Source organism: Hippocampus guttulatus, chromosome 3 (assembly GCF_054856545.1).
Source record: "Hippocampus guttulatus isolate MCC_2025c chromosome 3, RoL_Hgut_1.0, whole genome shotgun sequence".
Classification (NCBI taxonomy): domain Eukaryota; kingdom Metazoa; phylum Chordata; class Actinopteri; order Syngnathiformes; family Syngnathidae; genus Hippocampus; species Hippocampus guttulatus.
The window spans coordinates 20,295,976-20,316,840 of NC_141263.1; the positions used below are offsets into that span (position 1 = coordinate 20,295,976).

Sequence of the window (20,865 nt, forward strand, 5' to 3'; positions counted from 1 at the left end):
ACAGCGTGTGTCTGAAAGGGTCCATTCGGTTCCCACTTGGTGGTGGTGGTGCTTGAACGCTGAAGCACAGAAGCATAGCTAAGATGGCATCTGTGAGCGATGGAATGAAAAGTGTCACTTTGGGTCACCGCAGCTTTTGCGCTGTGCGTCACGACCACGCCGAGAATTCCGACACGTCCGCGATTCTCTTTTAAGATGTACTGCGGAGACACTTTAACGCCATGCGTCAATTGTATTATGCATAATGGATGTAAGTGGGTTGCCTTTTTCCACCAGGAAGTCATACATAACCACACGGTCCAAACATGGAAGGTGATATCATACAAAACAAGCAAATTGAGAGTTTGCAGGGAAGGTTGAACTGCATTTTACCACGTTACATCTCTCACTTGACCTTTACACCCCATAAAGATTCCATTTGATTTTTATTTATTTTTTTGGTGACAATAAGTCTTTAAACTGCAACGGCACTCACGTGAACCAAACTCAAACTGAACTTAATGATTTTATTGTTGTCATAAAATGCGATGTTTTTATTTTTAGAGGACAGCCAAAAAAGCGCTGTTCATTCGGTATCAATGTGTGGTCTCCCCAAAACACGAGCACAGAAGCAGGTTTTCAGCAGCATCCTAATAAAATGAGGTGTCCAAATGCATTTGTATCAACAGTTTGACAGAGAACAACTAAAAAGGCCAGCGGAAAAGAACATGAATAATTTGTGGGAATTATACATAGACAGCAAGCAGAACACATTTTAAAACGCTAGTCCATCAAGGGATTACAAAAACTACAAATGTGCTGTAACACAAAGATAAACTCATGTCTTCCCTCTTCGGATCAACAGAGGCCCTGTTATCTAATTGATCTAAATGGGTTGGAAGAGCAACTTTCTTTGAAAACACATTCAGTTGTACAGTATGTGTTCACAGACTGGATGCAATATTGTAAATGGTGTATCAGTAAAATGGATGACAAAAGGGCCCGAGTTGAGCAAATTTTTGTCAAATGTGTCCTCGCAATGCAGTATTGACCATCAAGTGATTTGATTGGTTTATCCCTATTGGCGGCCAAGAGATGCGGGTAATTCAATTACCTCTCGCAAAGGGCTTGGATCTTCACAAGAGTGTGTTTCTTCACTTACATTAATGGGTGTGTGCGTGTGCGTGTGTGTTTTTGTGCACGTATAGGTCCAAGAGCTGCAGAGTCCTCCCAGAGCGAGCCAGGTGGTTAAGGACTGTGTGAAAGCTTGCCTGGATTCTACGTACAAATACATTTTTGATAACTGTCACGAGCTGTACAATCAGCTGCTGGATCAGGTAAGCTGTGGCAACGTTGCCATGCACATAGATTATCTTTATTTCACGAAAACGAGGGCAACATGTTGGCCCAGGGGCTGGCACTTCTGCCTCAGAGTTCCGAGATTCGGAGATTCAGATAGAAGCTCGGCCTTCCTTTACGGAGTTTGCGAGTTCTCTCCATTCTGGCAATGGGTTTTCTTCGTGTGCTCCGGCTCCCTCCCAACATGAATGTTATAGGCTCATTGAAGACTCAAAGTTGCCTATAGGCAAGAGTGGTCATTTGTCTGCGTGTCCTGAAACTGACCGGGGACCAGTCCGGCCTCTTGCCCAAAGTCAACTGGGATGAGCCCCAGCTCATCCATGACCCTAATGATGACAAGCACAAACGAGAATGGATGGATATATTGCACATAAAAGAGCTCTGTAGTCTATATTGTTTTATTCCTCAAATCAACAAATTGCTGCAATAAATCAACGTGACAATTTTTTGTTTTAATTCTGAGAAAACTCAGGCCAGTATGAAGACTTTCCAAACCTCGGTTTTTAAACGCTTGAATGAACAGAAAGTTTTATTTAAATGAAGTGTGCTATTTTCCGACAGAGTAAAACTGTTCCCCAGTGTCTTCATAGTATTTCTGCTTCAGGCTTTGGTTAAAATACTCCAAGGATCAAATATCACAGCACACTTATATAGATCACAGCCCTGCTTAAAGCAGCTGGCTTCGGTGGCCTATCCTGTCGTGAGCAAATGAACCACTACTCACCCGCACACTCATATTCAAGGTGTGCCTATGGGAGTGCAAACTTTCCACAACCAAGACCAACCGAATGTCACAGGTTCGCACAGGTTGCTGCCAAATTGCGGGTGCGGAAGCTCAGTGAGAGGGAAGTAATATTTGAATGAATGTAATTATGACAATAGCGTCACAATCCAAACAGCTTTCTCTGAAGACGTCAGTTCCCCAAAAAAGAAACTCATGCCAAATTTCACGGGTGGGCAAGCACTCCAGAGAACAAGCTATTTGTATGCAAGCGTTTACAAAGAAGTCAATTTACATAATATGTACCCTTGAAAGCAGTGCATGTTCAGAAGATATACCTTTTTACTGGCATCAATTACATTTTATGTTGCCCAAATATTGATTCATTCACTCTTGAGCCACACACAACTGTACGTTCTAATTTATTTAATGCCAAGGGTAAACTAACAAATTACACCATTATAATGAAAGCAATAAAGTAACACTGAAATTGCTCATATTAGATTAGGTTGACACTGCGTTGATCCTCAAAGGAATTTTACATTACAGTAATACATTACTTACATACACACGTACAATTACGGTACTTCCAGATATTTATTATTCAAAGCGCATCAGGACCCAGCGCTGCCTGGCCAAGCTATGTACCATTTATTCGCCAAACATTGTATTATGCTGTACACTGTATATTATTATAACAAATAATTGTAATTTCGAGATAAAATGAAACACTGGAATTGGGAGCTGTAATACAGATAAAACACATCCTCTCAATTAAAGGTTTGTCTGTAAAAAGGGGCAAAGAATAATGAGCACAACTGGCGACTGCTTAAAGAGCAGAAATCTGTTTGTGGCCAAAGCATTTGCAGATACAGCAATAATTCACTCATCTAATTATGAATGCAGATTGAAGCAAACAAATCATTCATACCATTGATGAACAGACAATAGTTTGCAAACAATATTTGTGGTAACGTAATTGCATTTGTTGGGTTAGATACACGCATGAACGCCCTTGCGTGGTCGTGATTGTTTGGGTTATAGTAACAGTAGCACACTGTATGCTCGTAAAGACGCCCTCATGCAATCACCATTAATCCTGCAGTACCACTTTAAGATATGATGATGTAGGTCGGCGGATATGTCGCAAAGACTCATTAGATGACTAATCCTTAAAGGACCTTTAGCATCGAGAAGGTCAATTTTTTCAATTCAATTCAATTTTTTTTCCAATGAAAAGGAAACTGGCATCCAATTTCAATAATATCAGTCCACTTTGGGGCAATCTGTACATAACTAATCGCCCCTTAGGCTGGTTTACCTCCAAAAAGTGATGGCTGTGATACCGCCACCATCGAACACCCGATAAGTGGTCCAATTTGGACGTCACCAAAATTGAACAGTGCAAGACTTCACCTATGTTAGCAGCTAAAGGATTAATTTCGCAGATGTGCTTTGCTTTATGAGGGCCCAAGCAGGAATTATTATTTTGCTGATGATCATGATGATGATTCAGGCTGTGCCCTCCGACTTTAGCAAGAGGCAGGGTCCACCCTGGACTGGTTGGCAATCCATGGCAGGGCACACATACAGTGTACAAAAACAAAAACAAACAAACAAAAAAACATTCACGTCGATGAGCAATTTGGATTCCTCAAAGGACCAAAATGGGAAGACTCCAGAATGTTGAAAGAAGCACACCCAGATAAAAAACCAACAAAACGACAAGGCAAACATGCAAACGCCACACAAGAAAACCAGAAAAAGGGGGGACCCCCAAAATTTGTGACTGTCCTGAATGGATGCTCCACTGTAATAATGAACTGAAATTAATGTATACTTCAATTTGACTTCTTATTTGACAGCTCCTATTACCACAAATGGCAACCTTTCTCTTACGCCACAGTTATCACATTATTTGTCACCCTCAATCTGCAATAAAACGTCTTCAAAGAGCCGAAGGCAAAGCAACAGGCAGTGTTTATGCAATGTGCAAAAATAACCACCTTTTAAAGTCTTCATGAATATTGCTGGGACCAGCTGGAGGCTCTTAAACGAGGCAACAGACTCTCTGGAAACAGCATAGCTCTGCTGCATTAAGGATTTCCAGGCGTTCTCATTCATTGGCCACGTCTGGGTGGATTATCAGGCAACTCTTTCCGAATTTTATGACTGCCACACCACAGAAGATAATGTCCGTTTTAGGCTACAATCGGAGGCAATCCGCCTCAAAAGTAGAATATTAAGCTTTCCTTCTGTTGAAACAGCCAGAGGTGTTGCAGGCAATTACCACTCCGGCGAGATTGGCATGTTTGCTAATTACTTCCTTCTGCACTTGTTTCAACGTAGACAGCCTCTCGATGCAGAAGAAGAAGGGGGTGGGGGGGGGGAGATTTTGCCCCAAGGCTAACCTCACTGTGACCATAAATTATTGTGGTCACAGACACGAGCTACCCTCGCTGTCGCCGTGGTTACAACTCATTTGAGAGCCCCGTCTCGTTACAAGGCAGGCCGAGATGTAGCCCTGACACAACAGGACATCTTGCGTAACATGACAATCGAGCTTGTCGCTTCCGTCCGGGCATGAAATAACTAGAGGGAGTGGGGGGAGAAATTGGTGTGGGGAACCTCAGTTTAACGAATTCTACAGTCCTCGCAGTAAAAGATCAGTCATGGTAAATGGTAAAGGGGGAAAAAAACAAATGCGGCTCATCCACTGTGAAGCTTGCAGAACTTTTGCAAGAAGAGGAACGACACCCTCCTCACAAATGTTGGACCTATGTAACGAAATGTTTCATTTTTTTCTCTAGACTGGCGAAAACAGGATCAACAATTCAGCTTTTATTTACCAATACTATCAAATAAGTCGAGCCAGTTAGATTCCCCTTTTGATCTGAAAGATGCAGTATCACATGCTCTTTTGATGCCACAAAATACACTTTGGAGAACGAGTGAATCAGCAACATGGTGCTCGTTTACAAGCCACACATTCATGGACAATTCTGCAATTAAAATTTGCTGCCTTGCACTCATAATCAAAAGATTGCTGCTTTGGTCCGGTGACTCAGCGGCTTAATTTACTAGCACAGACTTTTTGGAAATGATGCCGCCTGCGCCGCGAGCAAAGATTTGAGAGGAAGCACAGATCTTCCCACGGACAGATCAGCTGAGCTCTGACACCTGGCTTGTGAAAAATACTCGGCACGGCATTGGTTTTTAATGTCACCTGCAGAGCGTGTCCCATCTCAAACTGTAAACTACTCCACCTACTCGTCTCTGTTCACTGCACCTGCGTGCATGCTGGCCTATCCTTTTGCACACCGGGGGCTCCACAAAATTTGCTGAGGTACTCACCTGAACTGGCATCATTTGAAATTTTTTGCTCTTTCCAAAACTCAAGATGGTCATGAAGGGACCTGTTTTAAAGACTGCAGAGCTGTGGAATATCCCGTATGAATCCTTCCCGGAGTGCATGAAGGCATGACAGAGAAGACTGGGATAGTGCAATAGGCTACTGGGGGATTACTTTAGGGGCAAACTTTTACTTTGAATTTCTGGCACACCTCATTTACTTTTTGCTCATGTACACATTTGATATTGATGTAATCCAGATGTAAATACCTCAGAGTGGGATCTGAAATGTTGATTTATTGTCTCATATCTTTTCATGTGAAACCCAACTTTTTTCAGTCAATCGAAAAAAACTAATCAAAATCCCACACTGTTCCCATACTATGGGGGGTAATGGAATTGTAAGGTGGGGTTATGGAGAAGAGAATGTGGAACACAGGCAAACTAGAATGCATCCCAAAACATTCAAACGCGGAACGGCGTGGGTGTTGGAGGGACTTTATTTAAAATCTCCCCCATCCCCCAAAAAAAACACTGGAAGAAAAAGTCAATGGGGAGCTGATTGAAAATACAAAATCTTGGCACGCTCAGGATCACCAGACTACATAGAGCACATCGAAAATATAGGACATTAACAAAAAAAAAACAACAACAAAAAAGTACAGACTAACCACCAGATGGAGTGGACACTCGGAAAAGGAAGTAGTTGAGACGTTAAAATCAAACTGAAGAAAGTTTCTTGGCCACACAAGAACAAAATAGCATCACACCCTGGGTTGGCCACCAGCCAATCACAGGACACTGGCGACATTCTAATGTCAGCTATGCTGGCTCCCCTTCAAACACTTCTGTGCTGTCTCTCAGTAATCAACCACATTCCCAGAGAGCATTCCTCAGTATCTCTTCTGTAATTTGGAGCTGAGTTGTGAGAATTGATTGGGGCGGTATCATGGAGAGCCAGTTGCATGCAAATGCTGTTGCCTACACATCGAGAGCCGAGAGCAACAGCCAATAAATATAAAGCACTCGTTAGCTTCTGGGAGAGTGATGTGCTGCTATCAATCTTTCTGCTATTGTCTCAAGCGAGTCATAGTAAGTCGAGGTTCTAAGGTGCAATCCAATATTCCCGTACTGTCTTCCCCTCTTTGTGCAAGTAAGATTAGAGCCCATTGGTGGGTCAGTGACTGTATAAAAAATAAATAAATACACAAGCAGCAGCGTGCTGCTTAATCGCATACAACAATGTGCTTATAGTGACCTGAGACGAATACAAATGAGCAAAGGGAGTTTGAACATATGCGTGATGCAGCCAATGGAGCCAACCTTCAAATGCGTCCTTCATTTTTGCACTTGTACTGAGAGGATTTCCCATGACTGACTTAACCCTGCAGGGATGTGCTTTTCAATATTCATGTTTCCAACTGAACATGAATTTAGTCACAAACCTCAACCATGAATTTCCATTGCTGCAATTACTTGTCGTCTTCGTGCTTAAATGCAGAAATTTCCCAAGTTGGTTAGTTTGGAAAACATTTTAAGGGAACCGTGTAACCTGATAACACGATAGGCTGTCCACTGTAGTAACCGTTGTCCCTTAACGGGATGAATTTAAATGAGACTTATACAGATTTGTTTTCACAAATGAAAAGAATTCCTAGGAGTCTCATTAGCATTCTGTGCCATGTTTCTGCAAAAATACCTCAAGGATGAAGAATTGTAGTGCACTTCTTACCTTAGTTTTACAGCCCGGACCAAATCAAACAGTTTGGTTTTCAAATGCAAAACAGCCACAGCTCATGCTATCCCCACATCTACTGCAGGGTGTGCTAATGTGGGTGTGGCATTGAATACCCAGACGACCAAGAGCAGAACATTACTGTCAAAAGATAAGAAATGCAAGCCCCCCCCCCCCCTCCTGAAAACAAATGAAAGTATCACTTGTATTTTAACTCGCGGAAGCATCACTTGAACATGGGCCACCGAATTACACCAATTAGTGTGCGGCTCTGTTTTTGCTGGGCACGCAATGGACACATTGCCACAAAAATGAACAGAAAAACATTTAACTGCTTGCTTACAAATGTTTGTTTTTTTTAAACACAGGCAGGTCACAAATACATACTTGCGGCACACTTGACGGCAGGGCTACCTATGTACTGTATATATACAGTACGAGTAAAAATGAATTCACCATAATAAGAACTGCTTTTCCATTCCTTCAGTTTCTCGACACTAAAATACTCTTGTTTTTTTGTCTCCAGCTTGTTAATGCTGGGAAAGAGTCTAAACGGGCAATTCCAAAGTCTCGTGAGTTAGGAATCTGAAGCACAAAAAGCCCTTGCATATTTTGTAGCCACAAAGCATTTTTCACGTTTCAACACATCAAGCCGAAAACGCAAATGAGAAGTATTCGGAGGAAGCTGCAATCCACATGACGTAATCCCTTTTCATTACTGTAGCCGTCCCAAAGCCACGTGATTAAATCGAGGCAACTCAGACTTGAGTGTAGCACGATCATCATTTGCGTCCTTGTTGGGGCGAGATTAAACTCTCTTGCCCTCCTCGGCACTGCAAAACACGCGATGGAATCTTTTTGATTCAGCACCTAAAACACAACGTTAATCATTGATGGCAGCTATTGGTTGCTGAGGAATGGATGGATACATGTTGTAATTTCAATTCGCAAGCTCCCTCACTAACAACGCCTCCTCTGTGTGCTGCACCAAAGTCAATACGCTAAAGGTTGTTAGATCATTCCCATTAAATAATTCAACCACAGATTTGAAGCACATTCACCGTTTTCCAAAGGGCCACGATTTGCATTAACAAATGGAGAAAAGTATCTTCTTGGGAGGGTCTGGGAAATATTATTTGTCATTGTCATCAATTTACATGTAGAAATGCAGCGTCAATGATTCTGCTGCCATGCCTGAAAAACTGAAACGGCTTCAGTTCCCGACCGAAAAATCCAAACTTCAATATACAATTTGTTGCACCCCAACAAATGTAAATACATTTGTGAGTTTTTGGTATTTGACAAAATCTTTTTTACTCAGGCTTCCTATTAACAAATCACTTTTGTTATTCCTGATGAAAAATTCCTTTCATAATCCAACTTAGTGATGTGGCCTAACGTTTCGTGAATTCCTTCTCTACAGAGTCGGAAGCAGGACATCCCACGTGAGGAGCAGGGACCATCCATCAAGAACCTGGACTTTTGGCCAAAACTCATCACCCTCATGGTGTCGGTCATCGACGAGGACCGGACAGCCTACACGCCCGTCATCAACCAGTATGTACTATAAAACACTCATTAATTAGGTACAGTCAGACAAATCAATAAATTGTTTATTTTAGTCGACTGTGTAGAAATGATTTTTTTTTAATTGTCTTGCAACTGAAACAAAATGAAGAAGAGTTAAAACAATTAATCACTAATCATGTTTGATTATCTATTAATGGTTTTGAGAGTTAATTTAAAATTGCCCAAATCCCTGGAATTTTCAATCTCTCATCAGTGGTTATCCTCATGATAAGCAGACTTATCTTTTTGTTGATTCAAAATAATTTTACTTTGGAAAATAAATCTCTATTTTTGTGATATGTGACAGACCAAAACAGTCACAGAATCTTAATACATTTCTGTTTGTGCATTTATGTGATACTGTCCTGGTTTTTGTTTTTTGTTTTTGTTATAAAGGGATGGATTTTTTTCCCAATGAATCTACAAAATAATTAACAGATTAAGCAAATGTTAAAATAAGCGGGGCAAATGCCTATTGTGTCGATTACTTACATGATCATTATTTATACAAGTAAAAAAACATAATGTGCAAGAAAAACAGTGGAAGTTCCTCCCACAATATGAAAACCGGCATGTTCATTGAAGATTAGTCTAAATTGTTCCTAGATGTCAATGTGACTATGGATATGGTTGTTTGATGATACTGTACGGGTCCTGCGGTTGGCTGGTGTTATTTCACTTCATGCCAAAAGGCAACGGTGATCGGCTCCAGCTCACGCGCAACTCTGAAGAGAAGAAGCACGATAGAATGTGGACGGATGGGTCATTTTTATCCCGGAATCAACCAAGGCAATTTAGTGGTATGGCCATTCCTCCCATCGGTGTCGAAACTTAATTGAATGGCTTCCTAACAATGCATTGATTGAATAGGAGATTGCTGAGCATATGTTGCACATTCCACAAAAAAATGGGGAATTCACCAAAGCCAATGATAATTATTGCTGCCCCACTTACACATTGCAGTATTACATCCCCTCTCGTCCTTTTGTATACATTCATATTTTTAGCTCATTTTCTTTTATTTTGAGCCCTGCTGATTTACGATGCTCATGATGAATGTTTATGCCCTGAGCTTCCTTGCCTACCCGTTCCTACATTGTCTAATGATAGCTCTGCAATAATCATATCTATTTCCTCCACTTTTCCTCCTCTGGTAAAATTCCGGGACCAAAACGACCACCATTGTGCTTCTTGTTTTTTTTTTGTTGTTTTTTTTTGGGGGGGGGGGGGGGTAAAATCTTAAGTGGGCTTGATTGCCAAGTAATAGAAAGCTGTTCATTTGTTTTCAGGGTCAAATTATGAAAAGACCAGTGTTCATTTTGCGACGATACATATAACATAAATATCGAACGATGCTCACAAAAGATTCGAAGATTTCAAGATTGTTCCTAACGTAAAAAAGCCATTCCGCAAACAGCTTGTTTACTTCACATTGAGGTAGAATGCATCCACACAGATTTACGTTTTATTGTTTGCTGAAGGTATAAAGCACGATCGACGTGGAAGCAGGAGGAACGATTGTTCTCGGGTTTTGTTTTTTATTTCCTTCATTCGCCGCTCACATCACAAATCCGCCTCCTCGTCTCGCTTTGTGTTTATTCGACACACCGGAGTGATTGTGCTTTCAGCTGGGGGAAAAAATACTTGAGGCTATTAAAAATCAACAGTAAGAAGAGCTGACCTTCCTTTATGCCAGAGAGCCCTTCATCTATTAATGCCTCCCCATCATTGTCCGAGAATACGGATAATTAAACCACTGATGTGTCACATTCAACTTCTGACCACCACTCTACAGCATTCCAAGGAGCTGATTGTTTGGCAGAGACCTTTTCATATCATTTCCCGTAATTATTGTATTTTTCCTACCCATTTTAACCACATTTTCAAAATACGTAGTTTGTGTTGACTTTGTCCGTTTTTTTTTCTTTTTTCTTATTTTTATATTCATTCGCATGAGTTACTTCCCAGGTCCGAAATAAAAGTATTTAAGAAAGGTTACAACATAATTGTTGTTTTTGAGGGGTGATTTTTCTGTCTATGCTTTGCACTATTCTACTTAGATTTTTTACAGTGCATAGATATTCATCCAAGACTTGACATCATTTAAAGGGAATTAATTGCAATACTATACAGCTTTAATTATATAGAGCTTTCACAACCGCTGCAGCTGTAACAAAGTGCTTTAGACAACATTTAAGATAGTATGTTGGCACACCGTCGGCTTTTGAGAAAATTGAATGCTTTTAGGTGCGCCTTATTGTGTGGAAAATGCAATACTCAACTCAACTCAACTGTATTTATAGAGCACTTTCAAACAGCCACCGCTGCATACAAAGTGCTCTACATGGAGCAACTAACATATACAACAGTAAAGCAACAAATCGGTGTATACGTTGAAAATCACTATTTTGCTCCAAGATCGTAAAATAATGCTGTATAAATTGAGAACCACTCTTTGAAACTAATGTGACTGTTCAAAATGTATAATATGATAATGTCTTGCATTGCTTAAAATAATACTAAATATTGTTTTTAAGAATAAAAAGTTTGATTCATTTCAACACTCAGACCTCTTACGGAACAGTATTTTAATGTTGGACTTGGACTGCTGCTAAATGTTTTGGATGGTACTTGGTGTAAAAATTTGAGCACCACTGCTCTACAGCCATGCTAGATTATAGTCATTCTCTGATTGATTTGGCAGATGAAAAATGTTTAAACCTCTGTGAAGGGCCATCCTCTGGCTGTTCTCGTTACATGGGGCGTCTCGCCAATCGTATCGTCTTGCAAAATAATTAAGATTCTTCTCGGGCCACCTAGCGGAACATATCATTATAGGGAAATGAGTTTGACTGGAATCCATTTCCATTTTTGACAGGTTTCCTCAGGAGCTGAACGTGGGGAAGATTAGCGCCGAGATCACATGGCACCTCTTTGCCCTGGACATGAAGTATGCCATGGAAGGTGAGTTTCATCTCACATTTGGGCTCCTTCACATTTGAGTCGAAATCCAGTTGTTCGCCGAGCACTAATTAAGGCATGCGCTCATCAGGTGTAAGGTGACACCAACACTTTCATTCGTTGCCTGTCACAATAGAGCTCATCAGCTGCTCTCATTCACACACTGATTCACACAATCCGAGTTGAGATCAACTGACAGTGGGTATGATCCAAATCCTAACAATGGCAACAAGAGATTTTTTTTTTTTTTTTTTGGGTCCAAGAATGTGGTGGAGCACATTTGCACATTTGTAAGTGATCAGATAGACAAATTGTAAGTCAGAGGATAAGTCAAAGGAAAGGTCCTCTTGTAATGATAGGCAGAGATGTCAAAGTCAAACACTGAGGATTGTTTGTGCCCTCACAGCCACAGCGTGTAGCTGCTGCTGCTTTCCCTGTGCCACAGTGGCCTGCGTTGCTACGACAACCAGATACCAAATCAAAGTGCCAATTGCAGCCGTACAACACACACACGCACGCACGCACACACACACACACACACACATTATAGACGCCGCAGACATTAACAAAGGCGGTCCATTTTACATATACAGTATAATGTACATAGCACCACTGAGCAGCTGGTCTCAGACACCGAATGGAAATCACTCAGAAGGGGGAGGACGAGATTATGTAAGAAAGTGAGCCTGAAGGATGCCGCCATGTTTATTTGCGCGCCTATGTTGCGTCACAGAAAAAAAAAAAATGAATGGGCACGCGTGCGAGCACATGCGCGTGACTTAATCGGGGCTTTGATGCATCTTTTGCTTCCTGCTAAGAAGTCCTTGGTGGCAGTGCGGCTGTAAAAAAAAAAAACAACAACAAAAAAAGATGATGCTAATATTAGCATCTCTGTGTGAAGATGAATGTGGGCGAGAGAAGACAAAGAGAGGCAGAAAAAAGACAGAAGGAGAGGGTGTGAAATAATGAATGAGCGCACTTCCTTCTGCTTTTTCATGCGTTTGTACACAGGTACTTGACAGCCTTATTTTTGGATGTGCGCTTTGTACGATTTTACTGTGGAAAGTCATCCCCCCGCACCCCAATAAAAAGAGGCGTATCAATTGTTTGGACGCTCCCATGCAAGATGTCAGTTGTAACCCATTCGGTAAAATTGTTCTCGTTGCTGCTGTTCTGGCTCGCAACAAGTTGAAATGGGCTTATTTTCTAGTTACTCCCCTGTTTAGTTTTTTTTTTTTTTTTCTGAAACAATATGGGAGGCATCGATTACAGGAAGGCATTTGTTTCTGTTGCTTAATCAGGATGAAACACCCGGTGACTGATTTGGCATCAAGTAGAGGGCCTGTCACCATCTCATAAAATATGTCTGTGCAGCTGTTGCCAGTACGGCTAATGGCATTGGGAACAATAGCTTCAATAAAAATGGATTCTTCCCTCAAGCCACATTTTATTCCTATCCGCGCAGAACAAATTAACTGATTGTAAATGCCTCCGGTCATTTCCAAAGTTTTGAAATGAGTTGCCAAACAACACCTCTCACCTTTGAGCTCGACAGAGATAACGAAGCTGCCACTTGTTAATTTCATACACAAGCGGTATTTCATGACAAAAATGTGACATCAATTATCATGCCGAACATGTTCAAAATTTGTTTGTGAGAAGAGAAAACCTGTTTGTGGCCATCTTTGGCACCCATCTTTGAGACCGTTTGTGAACTTGTGCAGACCCTGAAGAATCAACATTCAATACATTCGCAAACACTCGCAAAAACCTTGGCCGCTCAGCGGGACAAAGGATTTAAATCAATGATGCTGAAACAAAGAGGGCTCCCGAGTGAATCGCTGCGTCAGATAAAAAGACATCCTCACCAGGGATGCTGAGCCAACTCCTCCCTCAGGATAGTCAACATTGTTTAACCATCGGCGGGGCCACAAAAGAACTTGTTTCACAATCACAGGCTTAGCAACAAACAGAACATTTGCGTTTGTTGACAGGCATGCAGCTAAATGTTTTCCACAAACACTGTGAAGCAGGATAAAATAGTGTTTCATGCGGTGATTAGTCATGACCCCGTTAAAAAACACGGTTAGAATGCCAAGTACAGTACAGGGGGTCCACTCTTGGCCAGGGGTGTCCAAGTATGTTCCTCGAAAGCCCCCATCCAGCCTTTTTACATATTTCCCACCTCCAACGCAACTGATTCAAATGATCAGGATCAGGATCGGGCTTTTTAAGGAGGGAGGCATCAAAAACGGGGAGGATGGGGCTCTCGAGGAACATTTTTGGGAACCCCTGCTCGAGGCCATCAAATTAAACAATCAATTGAAAATCAGTAATTAACAGTCACTGAGAGGGCCGACACATCTGTGTGGCATGGCCGCGCAAATCAGTTTATTGCCGTGTTTTTCGTCACCGGGGAATGCCGTATCGTCAGAAAGTATTGCGCACTGAAGGAACCCGTCAATTATTTCATCGTTACCACAAAAGGGACAATTCTTGGTCTTCCAATCAATAGAGAGGAACACAATTATTCAGCTCGACGATACCGCAAGCGAACTGTTCTCCAACAAAAGTGGGCTGAAAAGTGAGATGACAGGAGTGGGAAGCATCTTTGATGGTTTTTGCTTTCTCACAAGAAAGAGGAGAAATTGTACAGATCAAATGAACAGAACATAGTTAAGCAAGGTCTTGGAAGACATTGCAGCTGCTAGCCCACTGGAACTAACTAATTGAGCTAAATCATGAGCACAAGCATACAAAAGTCATGTTCTTCTTCAACAAATCTAAAAATATTATCATACACGACTCACAAAAAGTTTGGGATAGTTGGCTTTTGGGTGAAATTTCAGGAGGAGCCAAAATGCATTCAAACCTTTCCAGGTGAATTTAACATGACCTTGTCTAAGTATTTGAATGCACATGTCCAACTGTTAAATGTTTCAATACTTATTGCACAAGTTGCTGTTCTCTAACGAGGAGCTTAACGGAAAAATTCAGGTGTTTGATCCTTGACTCGACCAATAAATGTGCTGGTTCAGTTAGGGCTGGCGTTGAAACAGTCGTCCTCATCATGCGGTTCACATTTTGACAGAGACAAACTCTCATTTTTAGAATCAGTGTGTGGCTAACATTACTTTCTGTACTTGCATCAATCATTTTAATACAAGAGCAATGAAAAATATCGCTAAAGAGGATGACGTGTGAGGGCAAGAAAAGAACATACTGCGGCTTGTCCTTCTCTTGTCTTTGTTCAACATTCAAACATGCACAAACAGGCGGTTGGTTCGCCGTGTTGCGGCGAGAGAAGACCTCATGAGAATGGATTTACATAAGCGGTAGGAATATACACCGACTGACCTTCACGAGCGAAAGATATGCATTGATGGGCCTCAGAACATCGTGCTGACCGGACGCTTCATTAGGTACCCGCTCTGCTCATGGGATACGCGGCACAATCCAATAAATCAATCAAGTTAAAGCAAGGACCTTCGGTAGCTGTTTTAATTGTTGAACACACAAAAAAAGTCACTTGTCGCTTACAATCCCGGTTGAATTTGTTGGATATGAATCATTGAAAGCTTTTCTAAAAATGACGCCAATGACTCACTCGGAAGAAGTCACGCAACCCTGCCGCGTTTTATTGCACCGCTCCCGCTGGCCTCGTTTCATTTCCCTTGGATTCTCCCTTCTATTTCAAGGCTCTGGGCTGCGGTGCCAATGAATGGAAGGAGAGGTACAGTTCACTCAAAGTCAGGGGTGCTTTTTTTTTTTCTCCGAGCAATGTTGGGGCTATTAATTTTGCACAGGGGCCACATGGAAAACTGGAACTCTTGCCAAGGGCCATCCTTATTATTTTGACCATATTGAGAAAAATAACATTATTCTTATTTCAATAGAATGCTACATGTGAAAATGGCAAGTATTGTTGTCAAATGGAAGTACACAATTTAAACAAGAGTCGCTGATGGTGTAGTGCAGGCAGCGTGGGATCGGTTCCCACACGGTGACGCTGTGGATGTGGGTGTGAATAGTTGTTCGTCTCTATGTGTGAACTGGATAGACTACAGCACCACCAGCGACCCTCTTCAGGATAAGCCGTGTTGAAAATGGATGGACGGATGGTCATTCGAAACAAACTTAAAAGCAGCCATTAAAGTTAAATCTTTACACATTCCAAAACACCCGATACGCGGAGTCCGTGAAACTGTCGATTTGCGTTGAGTATTCCCAAGTCCTCTTGGCCCTCTTTTGTCCACCATGCAGGAAATTAAAATGTTGTTAACATTACGACCACTCTGGTCGCTTTTGCTCGTCTCTTTTAGGGGAAAATATAGTTGCTCGAGGAGTCGAGAAAAGTCACTAAATGTAGTAAAAGTTTTTTCTGAATTGGCAACATCGCAGACAAGTCGTAGCTCACGCTTGCTCCATCGCTTGGACCAACATCCACACGTTTGCACAAAAAGTAAAAGCACAACTTTCAAAATAAAAGCACCGACAATTTTACGTTCGATTTTGACTTCGTAGCCTCTATTGAGGGCCAGTCAGAGACTGCAATTGCAAAATATATAACATGGAAAAAGACACTTTTTTTGTCCTTTCGAGTTTCATTTTATTTCGAGTTTCATTTTTTTTTCACACCATGTCCCAATAAGCAAATGGGACATGGTGTGATTAAAAAGATTCCCGTACAAATGATGCAGGCTGCACAGTAGGTAGTGGTGAGCATGTCTGTCTCACAGTCAAGTGGTTCTGCGTTTGAATCCCACCGTGAGTTTTGTTCAGGTACCTCAGCTTCCTCTTATATTCTAAAACCATGAGTTTGTTGAACACTCTTAACCTAGTTCCTCGATTTAACTACGATGTTTGTGATTTTGTTTTTTTTAACCCATCAAGCACTTTGCATGACATCTGTGAGAACAGTTAACACACAAATAAAATATACTAACTTATAGGATGCTGGAAGGAACTATGAAAAAAAAAAAACTCATGATGACAATGTAATGAATGCAAACACAATCTTACTAAACACCTGCTGACCTTTTCTTTGAAATGACCTCCATCTGCTTCCCAGAGATAGCAGGTGACAAATTTTATATGGCCGTGTTTGGCCAAAACTGACAGCATGGAGCGATAGTGGGTAGTACATCTGCTTCACACTTCGAGGTTCTGCGTTCAAATCTCAGTTTACATGTGTGGAGTTTGCGTGCTCTTTGGGTGCTTTGGCTTCCTCGTATATTGCACAAAGGGGGGGGGGGGGGGGGGGGAGGGTTGTTAATTTAATGCCTGGTAGCATAAAAGGAGTATAAATGTGACTAAGAAAAGAAAACATGGTGTGTATTTCAGCACTACAGAAACGATTAAAAAGGCGTTGGAATAAACGGTGAATGTGGACTGTGAAGGTACTTGACTTTTTACTTGATGTTTTTGCTGTTTTCCAAACAGTTTGTACCATCTCGCTCCTCACTCCTGACATTCAGTTCTTGCACACGGATGACCGATCGCCTTTTGAAAAACATACTCCGAATGAATCTGCCACCAAGTGAAACTTGACATTTCTCTGTGTCGTCAAAGCCGATTCACCCATGACGGTCGGGTGTGGATGAGGGCAGCGATCTCGGAGGAAAAACAACTGGAAAACGTTGACTGGTTTCATTTCAGGAAGGATACTGCAAGTGCTTTCCAAAAAGTCTTCTACTCGGGCTCCGGGGATCCCTGCCAAACTGTCAAAATGTAAACACTATTTGAACTAACTCAACAGTTAGGAGGTTAAAAGGCAAGCATGGAGCAAAGGAAAAAAGGGCTCTACTACACAAACTAGAGTGTGAGCTATTTGTTGTGTCAGGAGTCGGGGATCAGTGATAAAATGAGAACCAAAACAAAGATGACATTTGCGGTGCAGCTTTTATTTTGTTATTTTCAGAGCGTGTGAAAATCCGTCATCGCCCTCGCAACCTTTGTCTTCATGAAATCTAGCAAGAGCCAGTACTGCTTTGGTTATTTGAATGCAACAAGCATGTGTACGTTAAAAAAAAAAAAAAAGGTAATTTAAGCACCTGGCAATATTTTCATTGGGCTAAAAAAAGAGTGTGGGATGGCAGGCTATAGTTAGCGCTATTCATCAGGCTAAGCACCCGTGGTTCTTATCAGGATTAAGGCGTGACAGCTTGAGTGCAACGAGCTGGATTCCAACCGTCTATTCAGTTAGCGTCAAGGAGGTGTGAGCTAAATGAAAGCAGCCATAGATGAATTCCTTCATATTGTTAGCATCTTAAGCTTCATTTTTGACACGATGCTGTGGCCGTACACGTTAGTCCACAATTCAATTGCTATTATCAATCAATATTTTGAACTTATTTTAGATATAATATGGGTTGAGCTGTAAAGTTAATAGACTATTTCATGAATGTACAGACTGTCATGTAACTTCCTGTCGACAGACAGCAAATATTTTATTGGGATTTAATTTTTTTTGAATGAAATCTGTCCATTGTGGCTTTCGAAAAGACATGTTGATGTAAAATGGTTAAAAATCGATGTTTGGATTTCACTTCTTTACTTTGACAGCATCATTCTTGCCCTCCCTTGAGTGGCAAGAGCACAGCAATGTGTCGAAATCCTTAAAACTTGTAAATGAAAACAAAAGTTTCTCCAACTCGAAAAATGCTTACCTCCCCATGAACATCACGAGAATAAATCGGAGAGTCAGAGGTGTGTGTTCAACTTTAAAGAGGCAGTGCCACATTTATTAATGAAGTAGGGAAACCCATAAAATGTTTTGCTCCGACCTTTGACAATGGAGGATACTGTAAAAGAACACGTCAGGTATTTCTCATATTAGAGATTTACATTAAGTATTTCCAAGTTTATTTTTCCTCGCCTTGTTACACTTGATCATGACGAGGGTACCCCACAGAAAGGTTTAATTGCTCCAAAATAAGTGAGACAAGACTTCATGACTCAGCAGCAACGTCAGGCAAAAACGGATTTATCTGGATTTTCTCTGCAATCATTCAAGGGCTTTCTGTCTTTTCTAAAGGGAGCTGCTGGATACTTTTTATTCTCTAATACCGTCAATAGCTGCAGGGTGTTGGCACGATCGTGCCTGGGAAGATGTCTGTCTTTGTCAAAGCAAACACGGCAACCAAAGTCTCGTATTTATAATGAACACGCTTGCGCATTTTTGGTCTCTCGAGTTGGAGTGAATTCGAAAACAATGTTACAGGTTGAATGGAACAAGCTTGTTTTGATTTATTTTTATTTTATTTTTTCTGACCAAGCTTTACGATTTGGCCGTGAAGTGTTTTGAGCTAACCGTTTTCCCTTTCCTTTGTTTTAATCTGCATTTCAGAGCATGATAAGCACCGCTTATGCAAAAGCACCGAATACATGAATCTTCACTTCAAAGTCAAATGGTTCCATAATGAGTACGTGCGTGAATTGCCAGCCTTCAAGGGGGTTCCGCCAGAGTATTCTCTGTAAGTAATGTGCGCTCTTTTCCTCAACGTACATACACTGAATGGACCTACGGTCAAAACGTATCACATGTGAAATGATGCTGCCGAGATATATTGGTGCTAAATAGCCAGATGGAATTCCTTCTTGATCAAATCATGCCAACATTTTTGCATCCCTTAATTAAGAGACCACTTTAAGTCGCCGCAGAAAATGAACCGTCCGTTCAATACGAGTTTCAATGCATTTCCGAGATGACGGCGAGGAGGGGAAAGTCACACGAATACTTTGTCACACCTGATTTATCAGCACAGTTGGACGACTGTCGCAGAGGCAACATTGTCTGAAAGTTAATATTGATGGTGGGCGACGCGTACATTAAATTCCGTGTCACTCTTCAACATACAAAAAGGAGCGCGAGTCACACGAACAGATTTCAAAGTTAACCTTGGCGGAGTTTGTAAAAGCGCACTAGCATTCAATAAAATAAAATAATGACAGGAATTCAACAGCACTTTAGATGTTTTTTTTGTTGGTTGGTTGGGTTAAAATGTTTCAGTGCCACCATAAACTTGCAGCTTGAAAGATGCATGTCGGCTTAAGACATCTGTCGCGTTATCAGCTATAGTCATAAGAATTAAAGACACCTAGTGATGAGCACATTTGGTGAAGTGGCAAACACACCAGGTCACTTAGGCCAGCTATTAGAGTGGAGGAAATACGGTCGTCTTGTAAAAGGAATCCTACTACAAATAAAACCATGTTGAATCACGTGACTTCCTCACTTACCTTAACCCAAGCACAATCATAAGGTACACTGCAAACGTCTTCTTTTCTCCTTCAGGTGGTTTGAGCCGTTTGTCATTCAGTGGCTTGACGAGAATGAGGACGTGGCAATGGATTTCCTCAATGGAGCTTTGGAGAGAGACAAGAAAGATGGCGTGAGTAAAAAAAATCAAAATAACATAAAATAAAAAATGAAAGTGTTCCTTGCTTTATTTAAATGGGCCAAGGAGAAGCCCTCTAAAAAGAATTGCGCTTCTCCAGGAGGAGAGAGTCTCTCAGATAAAAAGGAATTTCACACAGACAAGAGGCATTCTTTGCCTCGGGTCGCGCACGAGACAGGAATACGAATGGGACTGAATGAAACAGAAACAAACTGATTTCAAGGCAAAAAAAAAAAAAAGAGAAAAGGGTGGGGTGAGGCTGCCAGTATATTAGAGAATGAGTTGAATAAAGAAATTAGTTGCCTTCTGGCACCCTTTTTTCTGTATGGATCAGTTTAATTTAATATAAATACAAATTATAGAAACTGTTTTTTTCCTAGAAAAATTTACAAAACGCTGGAAGAACCGTTTTTTATTTTATCTTTCGAAGCTCACAAAAATGAGTTTACAACCATTGTGCCATTCACCATTGCAATTTTAAATTTGAAAATTGTGCATTCTGAATATTTTATATCTGCATTGTGTCTATTTTATTTATAAATTATTTATTTTTCATTTGTTTAGATTATTGTATGGAATGTAGAATTTTTTGAATGCCACTTGATGTAAAGATAAAACTCTGTTCCCTTCAAATATTTTGGATCTGTGCTCAGTGCAGATCTTTCTATTACAATGAGTATATCAGAACATAATTTCACACTTTCGTAATTGCACCTTAAATATGTGACTTTATGTTAATAATTGATTGATACGTAAAAACTGACCTAGAGATATCTCAGTCAGTGGATTTG

At 41.0% G+C, this 20,865-nt stretch overlaps 1 protein-coding gene across 3 annotated transcripts in view; it reads left to right on the plus strand.

Moving 5' to 3' along the window:
- Nucleotides 1-20,865, plus strand: part of unc13c (unc-13 homolog C (C. elegans)) — a 110,819-nt gene that overhangs the window by 59,543 nt on the left and 30,411 nt on the right. For all 3 annotated transcript variants that reach the window (XM_086107360.1, XM_086107361.1, XM_086107359.1), the window contains 5 exons: nt 1,188-1,316; nt 8,569-8,702; nt 11,593-11,678; nt 19,024-19,150; nt 19,972-20,068. In XM_086107360.1, coding sequence (XP_085963486.1) covers nt 1,188-1,316; nt 8,569-8,702; nt 11,593-11,678; nt 19,024-19,150; nt 19,972-20,068 — 573 coding nt within the window. The remainder of the gene's footprint in view (nt 1-1,187; nt 1,317-8,568; nt 8,703-11,592; nt 11,679-19,023; nt 19,151-19,971; nt 20,069-20,865) is intronic.